Below are 18,177 nucleotides of genomic sequence, written 5' to 3'. Positions count from 1 at the left end.
CAGCTGAATGTCCTGTTGCAAGACGTTGGATACTGTCCTGAGTTTCATCCGAGACCCCTTCTCGCCTCCCGCACTTCGCACTCTTGTACCAGGCAAGACATGCACCTCTATCCACCTGCGCTGAGCATCACAGTGCGTTATGCAGTTCTCTCCCTGAATGACAATGCTGAATGAACTGTTGCTGCCTGCGTCAGATGTAGAGTGCTGATATTTTTTGCACCCGTGTGATGCGCCAGATGAAAAAATCCCAGAGTTGTCGCTAATAAGCACAAAGAAAGAAGGCCGTGAAACACACGGAAGACTAAGTGAAAAAATGCGAAATAATTCTAGCCCGCTGTAACCTAGCTGCTGTAATTCAGCACAAAAAAATTAGACCAGTAGTTGTAACTACCATATTTGCAAGTAGTTTCTAACTACTTTTTACCTACCATGCAACAGTTCAAGTAATAGATTACTTACAAGTAGTTAACTACCTGCACATCCCTGGTTGTATGTCCAACAGACTCGTGTGTTGAGAATACTACGCAATTTATGCTATTATAGTCTAAGTGTCTCACACCGTGTTCATTGTTTCTCTGTATGACGCCGAGGCTTGACAAAATTGATTTAGGTTGGAAAGATATGACGTTATCATGTACCCAAACTGCACACGTGCCTGTCAGCATTGCTTCTCCAAGGTCCACCTCTGTTCCCTCGACACAGCTGAGAGGATACCACAGGTGATCTTTCTCCTAATAGTAGTAGTAGACGCGGAAATTCAGCTGAGCGCGCTGACGAGGGTGCGCTTTCGTTCTTTGACATCATGCACGACATGGACAAGTACACCGTTACGAACCTTCCCGAACCTTCCCGACTACGAACCTTCCCGAATCACACTCTCCGAGTCTCTTCGTCAGCTGGACTCTCGCCCTTTCTCCCTACCGAAATTGCTTGGTCCCTGGCCCAATCCAGCCCAGCAACGCTCTGCGCTCAAAGCTCTTCTGACATTTCTGGACACCATCGGACTTCGATCGTTATTGTAAAGGGGCTCGTTATTTTATTCCCCCATTCCACCAAGCACTGGGGTAGAGTATCGCCTGTTGCGATGAAACTCCCCACTCCCCAAGGCCGAAAATAAAGTTGTTGTTGTTGTTTGCAGTGGTTCTAGCAAAGCACATTCGGAACTTCGTCACATTTATGGTTTCCGCGTACCCTCCTAATTTATATCTACGATCAGTTGCCTTAACGTGCCAAAACAATTGATACACCATTCCTGCAAATTTTCTTGCCACTGCCGCCTTCTTGTATATATATATATATATATATATATTTTGTCAGGGTTAAACATATCTCTCCGCGCTCATCACATGGGTTGTCTTTCAGGTATTGTCTATTAGAAACTAGACACCTCTGTCGGTATCTCTGCCTAGTCTCGACGTGCCGTAGCGGTGCTGTTCCAGGACAAAGAAAAGGAATCTGATCGCCGTAATTTGTACGAGACCGTGGAACTGTTAGGCGCTGTGTCTGCCGCGTTGAGCGTGAATTATGTTGCTGCATGTTAAGGAGTGAGAGGATTAAGCTGTTATTGTGTTTTACGGCGCGAACGTAAGTCTTGAGAAGTATATAAGGATAAAAGTTGACTACTCTCATTATACTAAGGTCAACGAAAAGCTCAGCAGTATGATGATCAAAAGGTAGAGCGGCTATGGATCTGACTGCTCGTTTCTGCAGGATAGAGATACTATTGATATTCCTCGGAGAAGTTGTACCCCATACGAGAAGACAATAGTGTAAATGAGACACTATGAGGGAATTGTAAATAATCATTTTTGCATATTTTGGTAGGAGGAAGCGATACCTACCTAAAATACCTATAACTTTAGCTATTTTCCATTTAAGGTAGTTTACATGTTCATTCCAAGTTAGGTTTTCCGAGAAGAACACATCAAGTATCTTTATCGCTTGCAGTATTTCAACATTGCTACCCAGCTGAATGGGCATTAGAATGGATACTGGCTTGTTTTTCGCCTCAATGACGCCCGCACCCGACAGTTACCCGCGCGACACCGAAAACTTAGACACGTCACCCGCAACAACGTGCGGGTCCCGAAAAATTCGCAGTGTAACCACATTGGCAAAATAGGAACGGCGAAATGATTACTTTTTTTGTGTGTGCAATGATAATGCCACTCCGTTTTTGTTCATCTGCACTTCATTGTTGCATGTCAAAAGAAGGCGAGTCCCGCTACACTTGAAGTAACAGGAAATAATACTTTATAATTTCCTCAAACGGTGTAACATTCCACTTGAATAAATAACAGCAAAAAAAAAAAAAAGAAACAGACGAAATGGAAAGAAACCAAACACTAAACGGTTTACAACACCGTCGCTGCATGCTTATCACATTGTACAATCATTAAAACACGACCTGAGAAAGCAGAGGGTCGATGCATGGGCGTACCGAGAGGGGGGCAAGGGGCGTGCCCCCGCCCAGAGCACCAAGGTGGCGCGTGAAAACAGTGCGGTGTTTATTCATAGGTCATCATGGTTATTCTCAGATGTCATTGTAGGAACTTCTAAACAACAGTACAGTCCGCAACGTCAGATGTGGTGGTGCACGTTTGCCCCCCCCCCCTCCCCCTGAACAATATCCTGGGAACGCCGATGGGTCGAGGAAGGTGTCCCCCAGTTCGGAGAAAACTTTTGTGCAATAACTGGATGCCGAACTGAAGGTCCGTTCAGCTTCTGCGCTAGAAGAAGCGAGAGTCAGCAAATATCTGTACGCACGTGTAGGCAACGGTCCTTTGCCATCCCCAGTCATAAAAAGTGTCATTTCTTTACGAAGGACTGAGTCTGTACATGATGGCCTATGCTGTCCGAGTAGAAGCGATTTTCTCTGCTCGCTTAAGAGAATTTGTGTGCCCTTGTTCTGTGTTCTTCTGTGTGCCTTCTTTACAAAGGTATAATGCAGTTGTGTGTGTGTATGTATTGCATTATGCAATAATGATCTGATTGTAGAAATGGGTGTGTTTCTCTGAGTTGATGGTTGTTTATCATCGTGTGCTTCGTTTTTTGCAGTTATAGCTCTCCGAACGAAAGTGCGTGTAATTTTTCGCTGCTCTTTCCTACTTTCACTGCTGTTACGCGTAAGAAAGCCGCTTCGTAAAGCTGAATAGCGTTCTATCAGGTGAAGTGGGTTTGTTTGTTTGTTTGTTAGACTTTGTTGGGTGCTCGATATGTTGGTGAAGTAAGCAGTGCTTAATTTTGCAGTTAGGGGCATTTGAGTAGAAATGCTGGTGTCTGAGCCCGAAGTGGAAATTCCTGAGCTGTTTTTTTTTTTTTTTTTTTTCTGATTTGTGACATCAACTGACAATATTCATTACATCTGCTCCGCATCTCTATTGTTTCGCTGTCGCGTATAGGTGTCCATTGCCCTGTTGATTTCTTGGTAGAAATTCAGAGTATGGTACAAGTAGAAGTTATTTTCCCTGCTCACTATAGATAACTTGTGCGTCGTTTTCCAAGCAACAAATAGCTATCCGCGTCCCAGTAAACCAAAAACGTCTAATGGACATCCAGAGGATGATACACAGTGGACATTTTGGATGTCTAGTAGGTATCCAGATATGTCCACATTACGTTCCACAGATGTACTATGTATCGTCGGTGTGTCCTATAGATGATCCTAGCAGGTTAACATACGACAATATAAACCGGATTGCAAATCTACTTTTTCAGCTACTTTGTGCGACCACAGCAGATGCTGTACTCGTTGCTATACCCCACCCAACATAGCTCAGGCATTTCTCAGTAGCCTCCACTGGCGCACTGGATGCAACTTATACTAAAATACAAATAGTTACGGGATGTATGCCAAGTGTTGTGGAGGCCGAAAACGTTTGTAATGGTGACGAGGATGAGTTTCTGCAATTAATATGTAATTCTGCAATGAGCCAAACTACCTGTTAACATTTCTGACATCCCTACCTTACAAATTTTGTGTTTGTAATTCAGGCTATCATCTATGATGAGGTTACCTACTGAGTTGAGCTGTCAAACCGATAGGTTTCCTGTGTTGGTCGAAGATTGCTACATAAATACTTTGTAGAGAGCAGCCCGCGAACAACTGAGAAGACTTGTTTTTGCTTGTTCTCCAATTTCCCACGTTCTCACAAGACGGATTCGCTGGGTTCTAGCACTATGCAAGAATTACTATTAAATTGATAATTGATTGATAATTAATTGATTTAATTGATCCATTATACATTCATTGCGCAGGATAAATGGATCAACAAAAGATGTCTAGAACGTGGGTACAATGAACGTCCTATAGACCTCCACCGTTTACAACGTACTAACTGTACATATAATAGATATTGATTAGACGTTCGCTTCGGTCTTAGATGTTTGAATATTTCTGGTACGTCTAGCAGACGTTTGTGGTTTACTGGGGTTTAGTTTACACGAAATACAAAAATAAACTTGTGTATGTTCTATGATTTTCTGTCGCAGTCTTAGGCCTTTCCCCACAATGAGTAATGTTTTGTATGCGATGTCGCATGTCTGGGCTTGTTTAGCAGTGTCTTTCTTGTTGCAATTTTTACCCGCCACTAGTATCTTGTTGTTGCCATCTTGTGTTAGCCGTTGAGTTTCGTAGCGATGTGTGGTGAAGCTGCGATTATTCCTGAGCACTCCGTCTTCAGCATTTTCCTCGTCATTTTTTGTATGCGCTGTCGTATGTGTGGAATTGCTTAGCAGTGGCTTTCTTATTGCAATTTTCACCCGTAAAAATTTAGCATACGTATATCGTATTATGCTGCCCGAGTAGAAATGATTTTCCCTCATCGTATAAGGGAATTTGTGTGTCCTTGTCCTGTGCTTTCTTTACGCAGGGACAATGTTGTTGTGTGTTGTGTGCGGAGCCGTACGTGTCCTTGAACCATGCAGCTGCATGCCTGTGTGATGACGTCATGCTGCGGCTCTATTGTTTCAGGTGGACTATGGCCATGGCAGTTGCATTGGACACTAGTGAAAAAAAAAAAAACAGTGTAGTCTTGAGACAATTTGAGACAATAGAATTACGTTATGACCAATGAGCAAGGCTGGCAGAGGGCGCAAGGATTCACTTCGCTCTTAACCTCTCACGGGTATGGATGTGTTACTGATGGATGGCGCGCGTTGATTCTGTTCCTAGCAGTTGCGTTGGCCATTAGTGGAAAAGTGTAGCCTCAGTGGGATTCAGTTTTGCCTCGCACAGGGTACGGACGTGTGGCTCGTCACTGGAGGGTGGTGTGCGACGATTCTGGCGGATTTTGTGTCGAGCAGATTTACAATGAGGAAGTGCTGTGTACGTGGAAATAGTTCTTTGCTGGTGAGTGTCTTTTTCACTGTGTTCAAGTGTCTCTCTGTGCTTGCTTTCCTTTGTTGCCCAGCAGTCATGCGATTCTGCCTCGTGTGACAGAGCTCATTGAGCAATTTCCCTGACATGCCCTGACCTGTTTTGTCTTATGATGCATGCTTTCCTTTGTTGATGCATCTAGCTCTGTATTTTTTCTTTATTGGACTTTAGTTTTTTTATTGGAAGAAAGATTGTTTTTCATAATTCTTGCCTTGACGATGACGCTAGTGCTGCCGCACCCTTCATCTAAACAGAAGTACTGCTAGAACAATTCGTAATAATTTTGCGATTCGATTAGTTCAGAAAATAACTGAAAGAGGGACAGATGTGTGGCTTTTAGAGGAGAAAGAACATTACGATTCAGTTTTCTGCCTACCTCTCGGATGGAACGAACGTGATAACTTTGTCGCCGCTTTGTTTGCGATTAGCAGTGCCGTGCCCGTTCAGGTCGAGTGCTGGTTGTTGTTCCTGTCTGTGCATCACCGCCATTTTCTGTCTTGCGCAAAAGCTGCTTTGGCCTCAGGAACGAGAGTAGTGCCGGCGCGATTCTTAACAATTTTGTCATGAAATTAATTCAAGCGTAACTGGTAAAGGGCAGATGCATGACTTTATAGAGGAGAAAAAAGCATTACGATTTAGTTCTGCGCATGGCTGTCCACAGCTGCGGGTCTCTGTGCCATCTTTTTCTTTCTATAACACATCGCTGATTTTACCCCGCGGGAATGGGCAGTCTTCACAGACTCAAAATCTGCACTTAAAGCTATTGAAAATTCCGGCATACTAGGCCCATCCGCACCCCTAGTCACAGATGTGTTAATGTCTTACCACACTGTCTACGCAGCAGGCCATAGGCTATTTCTCCAGTGGGTTCCAGCCCATTGTGGTGTCGTGGGGAACGAGCAGGCCGACAGCGCCGCAGAAGCAGCACTCTCGTCTCGGAAACGGACCAGTATTGTTCTGCTGAGAGGAGACCGCCATTCCATTCTGCGACGCCTCGTAACACCCCTGGCTTCCCCCCAATGGACAACCGACATTCTCCCCCCATCTATGTTGAGCAGAGTTGACCCAACCTTTGCTTTCCGCATTCCACGAAACAGCTCTCGCCAAGATACTGCATTAATCCACCGAATGCGAGATGTGGCCTTTACCGCTCAGTTGCGTTACCGCTTGAGACAAGTTGACTCTCCCACCTGCTGCCACTGTGGTGCTCTTGAGGATCTGGAGCACATTCTTCTTCATTGCCCCGACTACCAACCTTCCCGTACCGCACTCTCCGAGTCTCTTAGTCAGCTGGACTCTCGTCTCTTCTCCCTATCGAAATTGCTTGGTCCCTGGCCCAATCCAGCCCAGCAACGATCTGCGCTCAAAGCTCTTTTGACATTTCTGGACAGCATCGGACTTCGATCGTTATTGTGAAGGGGCTCATTATTTTATTCCCCACATCCCCACCAGCAATGGTGTAGAGTATCGCCTCTCGCGATGAACCTCCCCGCTCTCCATCTCAAAATAAAGTTGTTGTTGTTGCGCCTGGCTCTCGGATGGAATGGATGCATCGTTCTGCTTCTTTCTGCTTCACCGTTCTCCTCGTAACTGCTGCTGTGGTGGACAGTGGGCTGATTTGTTGTGCAACTAATTCTTTCGGGTGTGACAACTTTGTCCCCGCTTTATTTGTGATAAACAGTGACGTGCCCGTGAATGTCGGGCCCTGGTTGTTGTCGTTCCTGTTCGGGCGTCCCCGCCATTTTCTATCTTCCGCAAAAGCTGCCTTGGCCTCGGGAACGAGAGTAGCATGGCATTATCGTTAATAATTTGGTCATGAAATAATTCATAAAGTAAGTGCTAGGGGTGGGTGGGGGCAGATCCACGAATTTATCGAAGAGAAAAAAGCATTACGATTCAGTTCGGTGCTTGGCTTTCGGATGGAGAAACACATCGTTCTGCGCCCCTCGTGACTGCTGTTGTGCTGAATTGTTGTATGCCTAGTCTTTTTTGTTGTTGTTGCTGGCTATTGATGGTGTTCCTTATTAGCATATTTAGCTTTTGCTTTCACAGAAGTTTGCTCTCCTTTGTCTCGAATATGAGTGTTTTTCTCCTTGCTTGTCCAGAGCTGTCATAATCCGCCCAGACATATCATGATGACGTCACACCTGATGTCTCAGGATGACCAGAAATGGTGGTGACAAGAAGGACGGTGGCGCCACCTGGTGTGATGCTTTGGAATTATGTAGTCACTTGCCTCTGTGCTCCATCGCCCCACCAATGGTCAGCGGCCGTCCCGGACCTTTGTCTTTGATCTTCAACTACCTTTGACCTTGTCTTTGATCTTCAACTAAACTGCTTCTCTCCACTCTATTTCTGTCTATTTTTTTATGATGAGTGTCCCGAAACATGCAGGGTGGTGTGGACACGAGTTAGATGCTCTCCAATTAGTGTGGTGACTGCCTGGATGGTCCCAAATACTGTGAGGGTCATAATTAGCTCTAAATGCTAATCTAATGGTGTCCACATCCTCTGTGTGTTTAGGGATAGTCGTGATCATTGCCTACTACTGGAAGTCACGGCACGCAGCGCGCCATTTTTGTTCATAGCCAAGCATTCGAGCCTTTACTTGTTCGGGTTCGTTCGATTCGGGTTCAGGATGGGGCATATTGGTTCGGGCCTGGTACAGCTCTGCAGCAGCGCGAAATATCGGTTCGAATCGGTTCGAAACGTTTCCGGAAAGTGAATTTTAAGCGATTGCCATGGGTTAAAAGCAAGCACATACTTGGGATCCTCAACCAAAAATGTACTTTTGTTGCTACTGTTGCGGACACAGCGGTGGTTCACAGTAACACTGCGTGTTACAGACCCGCGTTTCATGTGCAGCATTACGGTGCCATACCTTACTGTTTATCTTCACTCGTCGTCTACAACTTATTACATCCTGCTCAGGAACTGGCCGTTATTTTCACAGCCCAAAATGAAAACTTGGTGTTGCTGGAAGAAAAATCGCGTCCAAGGAAGCCTGCAACTGCCAAAAAGACGACGTTAAAACTAACACAACTGAATGAACGCAATATACGCGAGAAGGAATTACCTCATGCACTTGGGTTGTAGTTTTGTTTTGTTCAGTTTCGGTATCGAATTCGTTTGGCAACGCGGCTCAATCCGCTGTGTAAATTGAAGTTCCGATCGCCCACATCCAGGGTGTGGACCCGCAAAAAATACGGGTTCGGTTCCGGATCGCGTTGCTTGCACTTCGTTCCGGTTCAGTTCCGGTTCGGTCTCGCCAAAATTAGAACCGGTTCGCAAACTGGTTTAACGCTTCCGTTTTGTATCTCCCATAAAACTGCTCTTATCAGGAAATGGATGGCTAATAGCTTATTGCTGTTGTGCGCATTGACGTTTTTAGTGGCAAGGGGCTACCCTTTACCGAGAGAAAGGAGAAATGAATGAACACTTGCAAATAGCATCCACGGTAGTGAAGCGCTGTGTAGTCTTGCCAGTGTATTTTCTCAAACTCGGTTTTTCCACACGCGCAGTGCAAATAAGATAGGCAGCATTTTACATAAAGGAGAGTACTGAGCCGGAACATTACATTCGCAGTGTGAATCAATCTCAAACCGTACTGAAGCATGCCGAAAATAAGTCTGCCGGTCAGAGTCAACAGCAGTGGCCCAGTTAATCCAAAACACAAAGGCAATGTGCCACAATACAATTGCACTACCAGGAAGGAGAACTACATTTATTTTTCAAACCATCACCGTCATACAGGTACCGTTCAGCGTATGCTCCTTCTCTGCTTTTCATGTTCATGACGTTTAATTTTTACTGCTCCCGTATAAAGGGAAATGTTGAACGCTTGCTTGGTCACAAATTCGTCCTATAGAGGTACACAAATGGCCTACCCCAGTCCTGCTTCATTCGGTGGACGATGGCACGCAACTCACCTTCGAGAAAATACAACAATTGCTAGCAGAGGACGGCTGTGCTGTTTGCTCGGAAACCCAGCGTTTGAAAAGCGTTCCGCTTGGCGCCTCCTCCCTGAAGAGCAGACACCGCAGCGCATGGGGCGCTCACAAAGTCGCGGCGCTCACAAAGACAACTGCGCTTCAACGTGTTAAAAAAGCCGCTGAAAGCATACTTAATATACGTCCTCGTTTGACTGCTAGGCGAAAATTCGCAAAATCAACGGTATGGAGACTAGTGTGTCCTCGTTCGGGGATTGAAAGGTACTTGACCTCCTACGCTGACATCTTTTATGTCCGAACTGTCTCGTTCCCGCTCGTTTCGTTCTGTTTACCGCTATTATTTTTTCCGGTTCTGCTCCGGTACGTGTTCAACAGCCTCATGAAAATAACGGTTCGGGTACGGTTTTTTGGTTCGGGAGCAGGTTCGGTTCGACGTCCTGCTCACAAGGCAGATAACGTCTGAACCATTTCGCGAAACGGTAACCGCCTCAATTAATTTAAGTTCCGGTTCAGTTCCTGTTTGGTTCAACGAGAGAAAAAAATTGGTCCCGTTCAGTTCCGGTTGAACGAAAAATACGGGTTTTCAGCGCTTTTCGGTTCGTGTGCAGTTTCGGTTCCGATCACCGCTCATATCTAAGTTGCAGATAAATAAAACATACCTATAAACGTTTGATATACGTCATTTATAAATTATGTTCAGCTTAATAATAACAATAATTGGGGTATACGTCGTGAGTCAACTGAGATCATTTTCAGCTTTCTTCCCTTATGTGCGAGTGGAATTAAATAACACCGACGCTTGGTTTTCAGGCGCAGCCAATCCCATAACTTTTCTGGCTGCGGATACGGCTGTCCGGGGGTACTGCTAGCCGTCATTTTATGATTGAAAATTAATGACACGTTCAGTGAATATATGCATGACGATGTGCTGTCGAGTTGTGCTATCGTAGAGGGAGCAGAATACATGACAACTGCCGTCATGTTCTGAATTCCATTCCGCACTTTCGGCGGACGCAGTTTCCTCCACACACATTATAGCCTGTCTCCAAATAAGTAAACTCCGGTGAGTTTAGGCCATGTTTAAACAAGGCAACAGACAAACCGCAATAGATAAAACGACCACCTGTACCAGAATGGGGTAGAACGTGAAGAACTACAATGCAATACTTCGCAGACGCGACGGTACGGCCTTCCATCCATACATCCTTCGTTCCTTAATTCGAGTAAGGTGAACGTTTGTCAGGCTTCAGCAGATCATGGTTGTGCATGTGTTTGGTGAGCAATCATCCGCGCTCGCTCGATAACAGCTGCACCTCAGAATGTATTATGCAGTTTAAAGTGTGTGACATACTGTAGGGGCATGGATTTAATAATACGGAATAATACGCAATGCGGTAGCGATAGAAAAGCTCCATATTAGCGCATTGCACTTGTTTTGTCTACACATGCGCTGCATAAAAAGTACAACAACTTTATTTTGACGTAGATGCAAAGTAGACGAAAGCTTGACTCTGAAAACTTGCGTGTTTCAAATTTGTTTCTGCAGTATTGCGTGTAATCGGAAATTATTGTTTTTTGTGAAGGACTGATAATTTGTCATCTTGGGATAACACAATCAGCTGGGCATGAAATCCAGAACAGCAATTTCTGTTCCCTAACCACTGAAGAAACTTTTGCCCTCGTGTTGTTGATATTAGTATCAATAGTCTCAGCGATGATGCAGTTACTAGATGCACGAACGCAATACTCTGTTCCACATGAATGGCGGTAAGCAATACAATTTATTTTAAAAATTATGTGCTTCAATTATCTATTCCAAAATCTTTCCTTTGCGTGTCTAGCCGTGTGATTAAAGCTTTTGTGGGGTAATTGGGGTAATCTGTAACGAATTAAATGCTGCTGATGAAATAACAAACTACTCGACGTTCTCGATGATGGCTTTCGATTAAATGTCCATTCTCGATGAAACACTATTCCATGAAATATCCCGGAACCTTTCTGTTTCTTGTACGTTTGACGTATGTACGCATCACACCCTTTCAATCCTAACGCTATTTTGGTGAAATGTCATGCAAGCGCAAATGGTGACCTCCTTTTACTTCAATAAATAATCGGTCGAAATAATCTTCGATCTGTTCACTGGCGACTTCGGGTGATTTTGTTTCTGAAACATAAGACTGACGGCATGTGGATAGCAATCGGCATACCATCCCTATGCCATTCATTCCGTCTACCATGCTATCCACACCTGATGCTGAGCTCAGCACTGGTACCACTCCAAGTTGTAAAGAAATACTCACTGTAGGGTGTTGATCATCCCTGTCTGGCTACACACAGAAAATTTGTATCCATTAGGGGACGATTTCTTAATATCTCCCATCACAAAGCCATGTGATGGATCACATGCAGTCTCGGAGTCCCAGGGAGCACCCAGCCTGTGAAATAGTTGCGATGATTACTAAGGACATTTAACACCAACTTAAATGACAAGAAGGTTAAGGTACACAAAATCGTGCCCTTGTGTATCTACTGATCCCTTATAACAATTATTGTTGTTTTTGTTTTAGCAGCATATGTAGTTTCTATGTATGCTATCGCCTTCTTATTGATATTTACTTTTTACAACAAACTGTCAAGACTATGTATCGACTTTTTGTGTGTGTCTATTTTGCGTTGTGCATAGGATACCTGTAGGGTACATATTGTTTTCTTATTTATGTTGTTTTTCTATTGTACGTTGTCCTTAGGCGGCTGCTTATAGGCTACATATTGGTTTCTCATTCATGTTGTGTCTATTGTGTGCTGCCAGTAGTCTACAAATTGGTTTCTTATTGATATTCTGTCTATTGTTTGTTGTGCAGAGGCAGCTTACAGGCTCAATAGTGCTATACTCATGCGTCGACTGTTCTGTTTTTGTGACTGTGTGTGTTGTGTGCCTGTTGAGAAAAAAACGCACCAACGTTCCCACAATTATTTAATAATAATGAAGGATTAAACGGATACGCGCTAATAAGAGCTGTTCATAATTATATTTTATGACGTTCTTTCACAAAAAAATATTTGACACAGGAACATGATACTTTTCCACATACATATGTGCGTTTCATACTCTCCAGCAATGAAAAAGAAAACATGAGATGCCCCAAAATGTGCACAAAAATGCAGTGCCTAGACACTGAATTTTTTTGCGTGTTCACAAATGCTCAGTTTACATGTGCAATGTCCATAAAACCAGGTATTGAAACGTGGTTTTACAGAAAACAGAATTGAATATATGCCACGTAATATCTGCCGGCAATTTCCGTCCCAATATGATTAAGCAACTACTACTATCCGGCATTATAAGAAGAGACAGAACGGGAGAGTCGAAACGAACTCGAACAGAAAACCGTTATTGACCGTTATTTCTGGCCGAACCAGAACTGAACTGAACCGAAAGAGTCGACGCCGTCTTGGAGCTGAACCGGAAATGAACCGTTAAAAAATACCGGTTACCGGTTCAAATAGCGGTTCATACGGAACTAAGGGCGGAAACAACAAAACAATGACAATTGGCCGAGGCAGACCATAGTTAGGGACAATGCAGAGAAGTAAGCCTCAAACACCCGGAAATGTTTGAATTGGTAAGGGCGGAACTTTGCATATTGTGCATGAACATCAAGCTACTTTTTCTTCTTTTATTAGCTTCGTAGGCTTAATGTTACTTGCCAAAAAAGTTGTGCCGTATAGGAATGCTCTACATTTGCTGGGGTTGTGAAATATACAAGGTGTACCAGAAAACCTGTCATTGAATTTTAATTTAAAAAACTACGCAACATAGAATCATGCGGTCAACGGCATTTGTCCTTACTAAGTTTTTGCCACCTACCGATGTGCATGTCGTGTAACCTAAGGTTCTTTATGTAAGTTTTTGCAGAGTGAACTCGGAATTTTCCAAGTAAAGGTAACTTTTTTACGCCATGAACATGAAGAGCGCACTGAATTTACTCACATTCATAATAATTGACAGTGGTATCCAGGATCTATCCTATCGGGAAAAATAGCCGAACATCATGCTTTTCGGGGCACTTGAGTATAACGCGCGAGGACCTTTTGACCACAATCGCTGCCAGTCCGGCGAAAGGAGGTTGGAAACCCAGCCCACAGAGTGATAGTATGAAAAGTGACACTTCCTTGGAAATTGGGAGAGGGTTGGGTTGGGGAAACTGGGAGAGATTGAAGTATGTTGAGATTGTTGGTTGGGGAGAATGTTGGGATGGTTGAGATGTTGAGACTTCACAGCGACGAAAGACTTAAAATAATATTTCCTGCTCCCCCCAATATCACATTCCGCCGATCACGTAACATTCGTAATTTACTAGTTTCAACCAGTCTATCCCGACCAAATCCTGGTTGTTCCCCTTGTGGTACCAAATGCTGCCAAACATGTCATTTCATTAGTCCATGTACATTTATCTCGAGCACCTCAAATTCTTTTACTTTCGAAATCCGACAGGGGTTGCACTGCAACTCTTTTAAACGGACCGAAAAGTGAAAAATAACCCCCATATTTTTGCCCACTGTCGTGCACGACATCGTTGTTTGATGAGGCACAGAAAGCATTACTTCTCAATTCGGCATATTTGTTACGTGTAAATATTTTGAAGATTGCCGGAACATGGACGTTGCTGCCAGCGAACGGCGAAAAAGAGCAACTTGAGTTTCAAGTCCAGGGCTCCCAGGGATTCGTCAACCCTTACCACGTGAGAGTTAATTTTGTAGAGAGCAAACCTGACGCACATTATCTTACAGCTAAACGCCATTTTAAAAATGACGCTCACTTCCATAGCTTTTACGTTAATAAACCATTCAGCTACTTCGCCGCTACGAGCTACGATCCGCCGCGCCATCTGCAAGGCCGGCTGTGTTATCGCGTTTATTGTTTACGTCGTGGGCGGTCGTGTTGGTCGCGCGAAGAGAAGTGAATGACATGTTCGTGATTGTTGTGTCAATTATTCGAGAGACCTACATATGCCTGGTGTAGTTTTGGTGTTCGGGGATGCAAAAATCATGTTCGTTCACCATCGGCGGCAGGCGTTTTCTACCACAAGATTCAACAGGAGAGTGCGCGAAAACGAATGTGGTTCGAAACAGTCGGTTATTAGATGTAGCAGTCGTGTGGTGTGTGCTGAGCTCATTTTACTGCCGATGACTACGAAGATGCCGTAGAAGGCGAATTGCGAAGACGTCCGAAGCACACTGATGCTCAGTACCCAGTGATTTTGCTTCACCGAGGTGACGAGTTCAACACAACGTCTTAGGTATGTACAGGCGTCACACATGTATAAATTATAATATAGCGACGACGTATTCCTTTTAACTTATGTTATCCTACTTGTCCCGTAATCAACATTGTCAACATCAGCAAATTTAATTTTAGGGGCCTTCCAGCGTTGAAGTGGCGCAAGGCTGCTTCGTGTGTGTGTGATCCAGGCACTGAAGTTGACATGACAGAAATAGCTGAAAGCAGGTATGCAACGTCCACAGATGGAAGCACTAGATTTGTTACGTGTTGCAGACTTTGTGACATTTTTTTGAGTTTCTGGACAGGTGCAGAACATTAGTATGACGTCAACAAGAGGAGAAGAAACCGATGAGAACTACTAGCTTGTTTGAAGGGTACAAGAATACTTCCTGTTGAGATGTAGTTATGACTTTATGACTAAGGAACGCTAATTAATTTTCTAGAGATGCATCCTCTACACTTGGGTACCTAGTGAAACAGCAAACGTTCATTGTCTTTGAAGCCCCACTACTGGAATTGTTCAATGTGTGTCAGAGCTGCAGTGAGCCATGCAAGGTTAACACATCATATTGGTCCTATATTTGCAGCGTTTCCCTATCTCGGACGGAACTGTCCTTCCTCTTTATTGCTCTTCCGATCCTACCTTCTCAGAGATTAATATGGTTCACCATACACTGCATGAGCACTGCCTTTCTCTACTCATGCTTTCGGTTTCTTGTTCTGTTGAATAAATCTTCACTTGAGTTTGCAGCCATCACGCTGTTTACTGCGTTTTGCCCCTCATCTATATGGATGTGCTGTAACGGTATAGCACATTAACATGCCAACAACCTACCAAACAACCTTGCCTAGTCCTACTTTTGGATGGAAACTACACGATGTGGTAACAACCACATATATAAAGTTTTAGTCGACGGAGATTTGCTGTTTTTGTACAACCTTCATTGTACATTTCTTTTGTCTCACTTGGCATGCCTGAAGAAATGTTCTGATCTTCATCAAGATCAGAAGGGAATCAAGAATCTGATCTTCATCAAGAAGGGGTCATTGTTTGATCAGCAGCATTATTTTTCCTGTAATCTTTTTACCAACAGAGAATACAAAAGTGAACAAATGGTAAAATATAACTAGCTTGTTAAATTCAAAAGGGAAAGACGAAACTGCTTATACTTCTCTTGTTTATTTTGTTACAGGTTTTACAACTCTATCAAGTACGTCAAAACATCAGAGGGCAGGAAGTCCTACACTGTTTCCTAAATCCCTGGACAATAAAAAAGAAAGCTATAGTTTGAGTTGTGACAAACCGTTCCTTCTGCTCTTATATTACATTTCAATTAAATGTTACGATGCATTTGTAGTGTACACTGAAGCCAGTTTCAATTTGCAGGGCTGTCAAAAGTACTTTACAAATGTACATCTCAATTACAGTCACAGAGAACTTATGCAATAAATTATTTAGCCATTTTGGAGTACTATGCACACCAATGGTGCATGGTTAACTTCGAACCCAGATCAAGGGTTAATAATACTTGAAGTCAGCCCTCAAGTCCCTCTTTACAAATGTTAGTTGGCGACGTGACAATGAATCAGTTACAAGTACTCCGTTTAGCAAAACACAGTTAATTAAGTGTTAAATCCCAATCTTAGTTCAATTATTAGTTGACATTTGGAAACGTGGTCACTAAGAAGTATACTAAAAGGTTATGAACACAGCTCAGCTGAATAACACTGATGAAAATTATCTTACTTACTCCTCACATATACAATTGAGACATCAGTATAACCTACAAATATATCTATGCCCACAGGTTACTTAACCCTCCAGGAACAAACTAGTAATTATAATATGCTGTGACAGCGAAGAAAAAGCAATGAGAAAAACTTGCAGCAAACAAGAAATAAAAATATGCTGACAACATTTCTACAGGTCAGCGCACTGATGGGAAAGCATCCCTAATAGCATGCATGACGCAGATCGAGATCCAGTGGAGTACTTTCTATCGTATTTTCTCGGAGCACCCCATATCCATCTCGTGATTGGAAGACAGGTGGTACAACGGAATTTCCTGCAGAAATATGGGTTTTCCGTCCAGTTTGCTGTTTAAGTAGCGCGTAAAGACCACCCAGCTCTGCCGTGTATGTTGCCGTGCTCTTCGGTTTCTCTGATGTATGTAAAAGACACTTGCAGTACTTCGGTGTCAAGGGACAGTATTTCGAAATATTCGTTAGTTCTGATGCAATCGTCTGTCTGCTTTTCACACGCATTCTCTACCTCTCGAAAGCAAAAACCGTAGTATCCGTCGGTTTGAATTTCACACATGAACACCTGCACGACGAAAAAACAGCGCTTGTTTCGGCTTACACAAGTGCTTCTCCCTGATACATGGAAATTTCACAAAGCAGTCCATGTTCACGGCACGGTGAGCTACTGCTGAGGACGAATGTGACTCCGATTAATCTCTGGACGAGGAATCTTCTGCTGCGAAGAACACACTTTCCAGCACGCTAACGCACGAACAACAGTTCTGTGTGAGCGACAGTTCTCGAATACGGAATTCCAGCGCACTCATGTTCAAGAGGCTAGACATTCTCGACGTAGAAGGTGGTCACAAATGCCCACTGCCATTTTTGTTTTCGCCGGACTAGCGCCCCGAAGTGCGCGTATTACATGCGTCTTCGACTGATGGTGCAGGGTCATGCAATTGTTGACAGACTGCACGGTTTCGTACTAGGTCCCTGGACATGCAATTATGGAAAATTCGATTACACAAAAAGTACAGCGATTTCAGCGGAGTTCTTTGATATTTGAACTTTTGAAGGTTCAAGCTTTTCGCTGAACATAAAGTTTCGATAGGTTTATATTCACTTTTCGGTCCCTTTAATATATGTTACCTTATTATGTGCACTAAATGCTGTATTCAGTATATCGGAGAAACCTCGAACACAATGAGGGAAAGGTTTTACAGCCATAAGTCCGATATTGTTAATAACCATACTACACCCGTCTCTACACATTTTAACTTCCCTGGACACGCTTTGGACACAGACCTCAAAATCTTTATCCTTGAATCGGGTTATAACAAAGACATGAAGCGCGAAAATCGCGAATCCTTTTTAATCCCAAAATTCCAGTCACTGAAGCCGCACGGTTTGAACATCCACGCAGGCCCACTACAATTATTCAACCCGTAAATATTATTTCTCGCATAAAATAAAATAAAATGATGATAAGCACGCACATACGCAAACTGTAAAACAACTCAACATTTTTCTTTCCATATTCTGTTCGTTTGACTCCGCACCTGTGTCCTCATTCCGTCATCATAACCCCCCTTTTTATCCTTAATTCCTGGAACGTCACCTACATGCGTTCTCGTTTCCCGTGTAAAAGCCTTTGGAGTCGCGTTATGTTGCGCTTCTGATACCCCTTCGTTTGTATTTATGTTCGTTTCATTTTTACCTGTATTTACATCCTTTCCATTACCTTGTTACCCTCTCATACGAAAACTCCTTCGTCAACTGTATATCCGCTCCTTGCACCACGCAGGTGGAGCCAGCGTCGTATG

The 18,177-nt window shown here is 43.6% G+C and overlaps 1 protein-coding gene across 1 annotated transcript in view; it reads right to left on the bottom strand.

The window, feature by feature from the left end:
* The window catches only part of LOC135372433 (uncharacterized), a 119,260-nt gene that overhangs the window by 24,558 nt on the left and 76,525 nt on the right, over positions 1–18,177 (bottom strand). Inside the window, exon 10 of the mRNA XM_064606044.1 lies at positions 11,628–11,762. Coding sequence (XP_064462114.1) covers positions 11,628–11,762 — 135 coding nt within the window. The remainder of the gene's footprint in view (positions 1–11,627; positions 11,763–18,177) is intronic.

Source organism: Ornithodoros turicata, unplaced genomic scaffold (assembly GCF_037126465.1).
Source record: "Ornithodoros turicata isolate Travis unplaced genomic scaffold, ASM3712646v1 Chromosome15, whole genome shotgun sequence".
In the NCBI taxonomy this organism is placed as follows: domain Eukaryota; kingdom Metazoa; phylum Arthropoda; class Arachnida; order Ixodida; family Argasidae; genus Ornithodoros; species Ornithodoros turicata.
The sequence above is the reverse complement of the archived record's forward strand: the minus strand, read 5'-3'. Positions and strand labels throughout refer to the sequence as shown.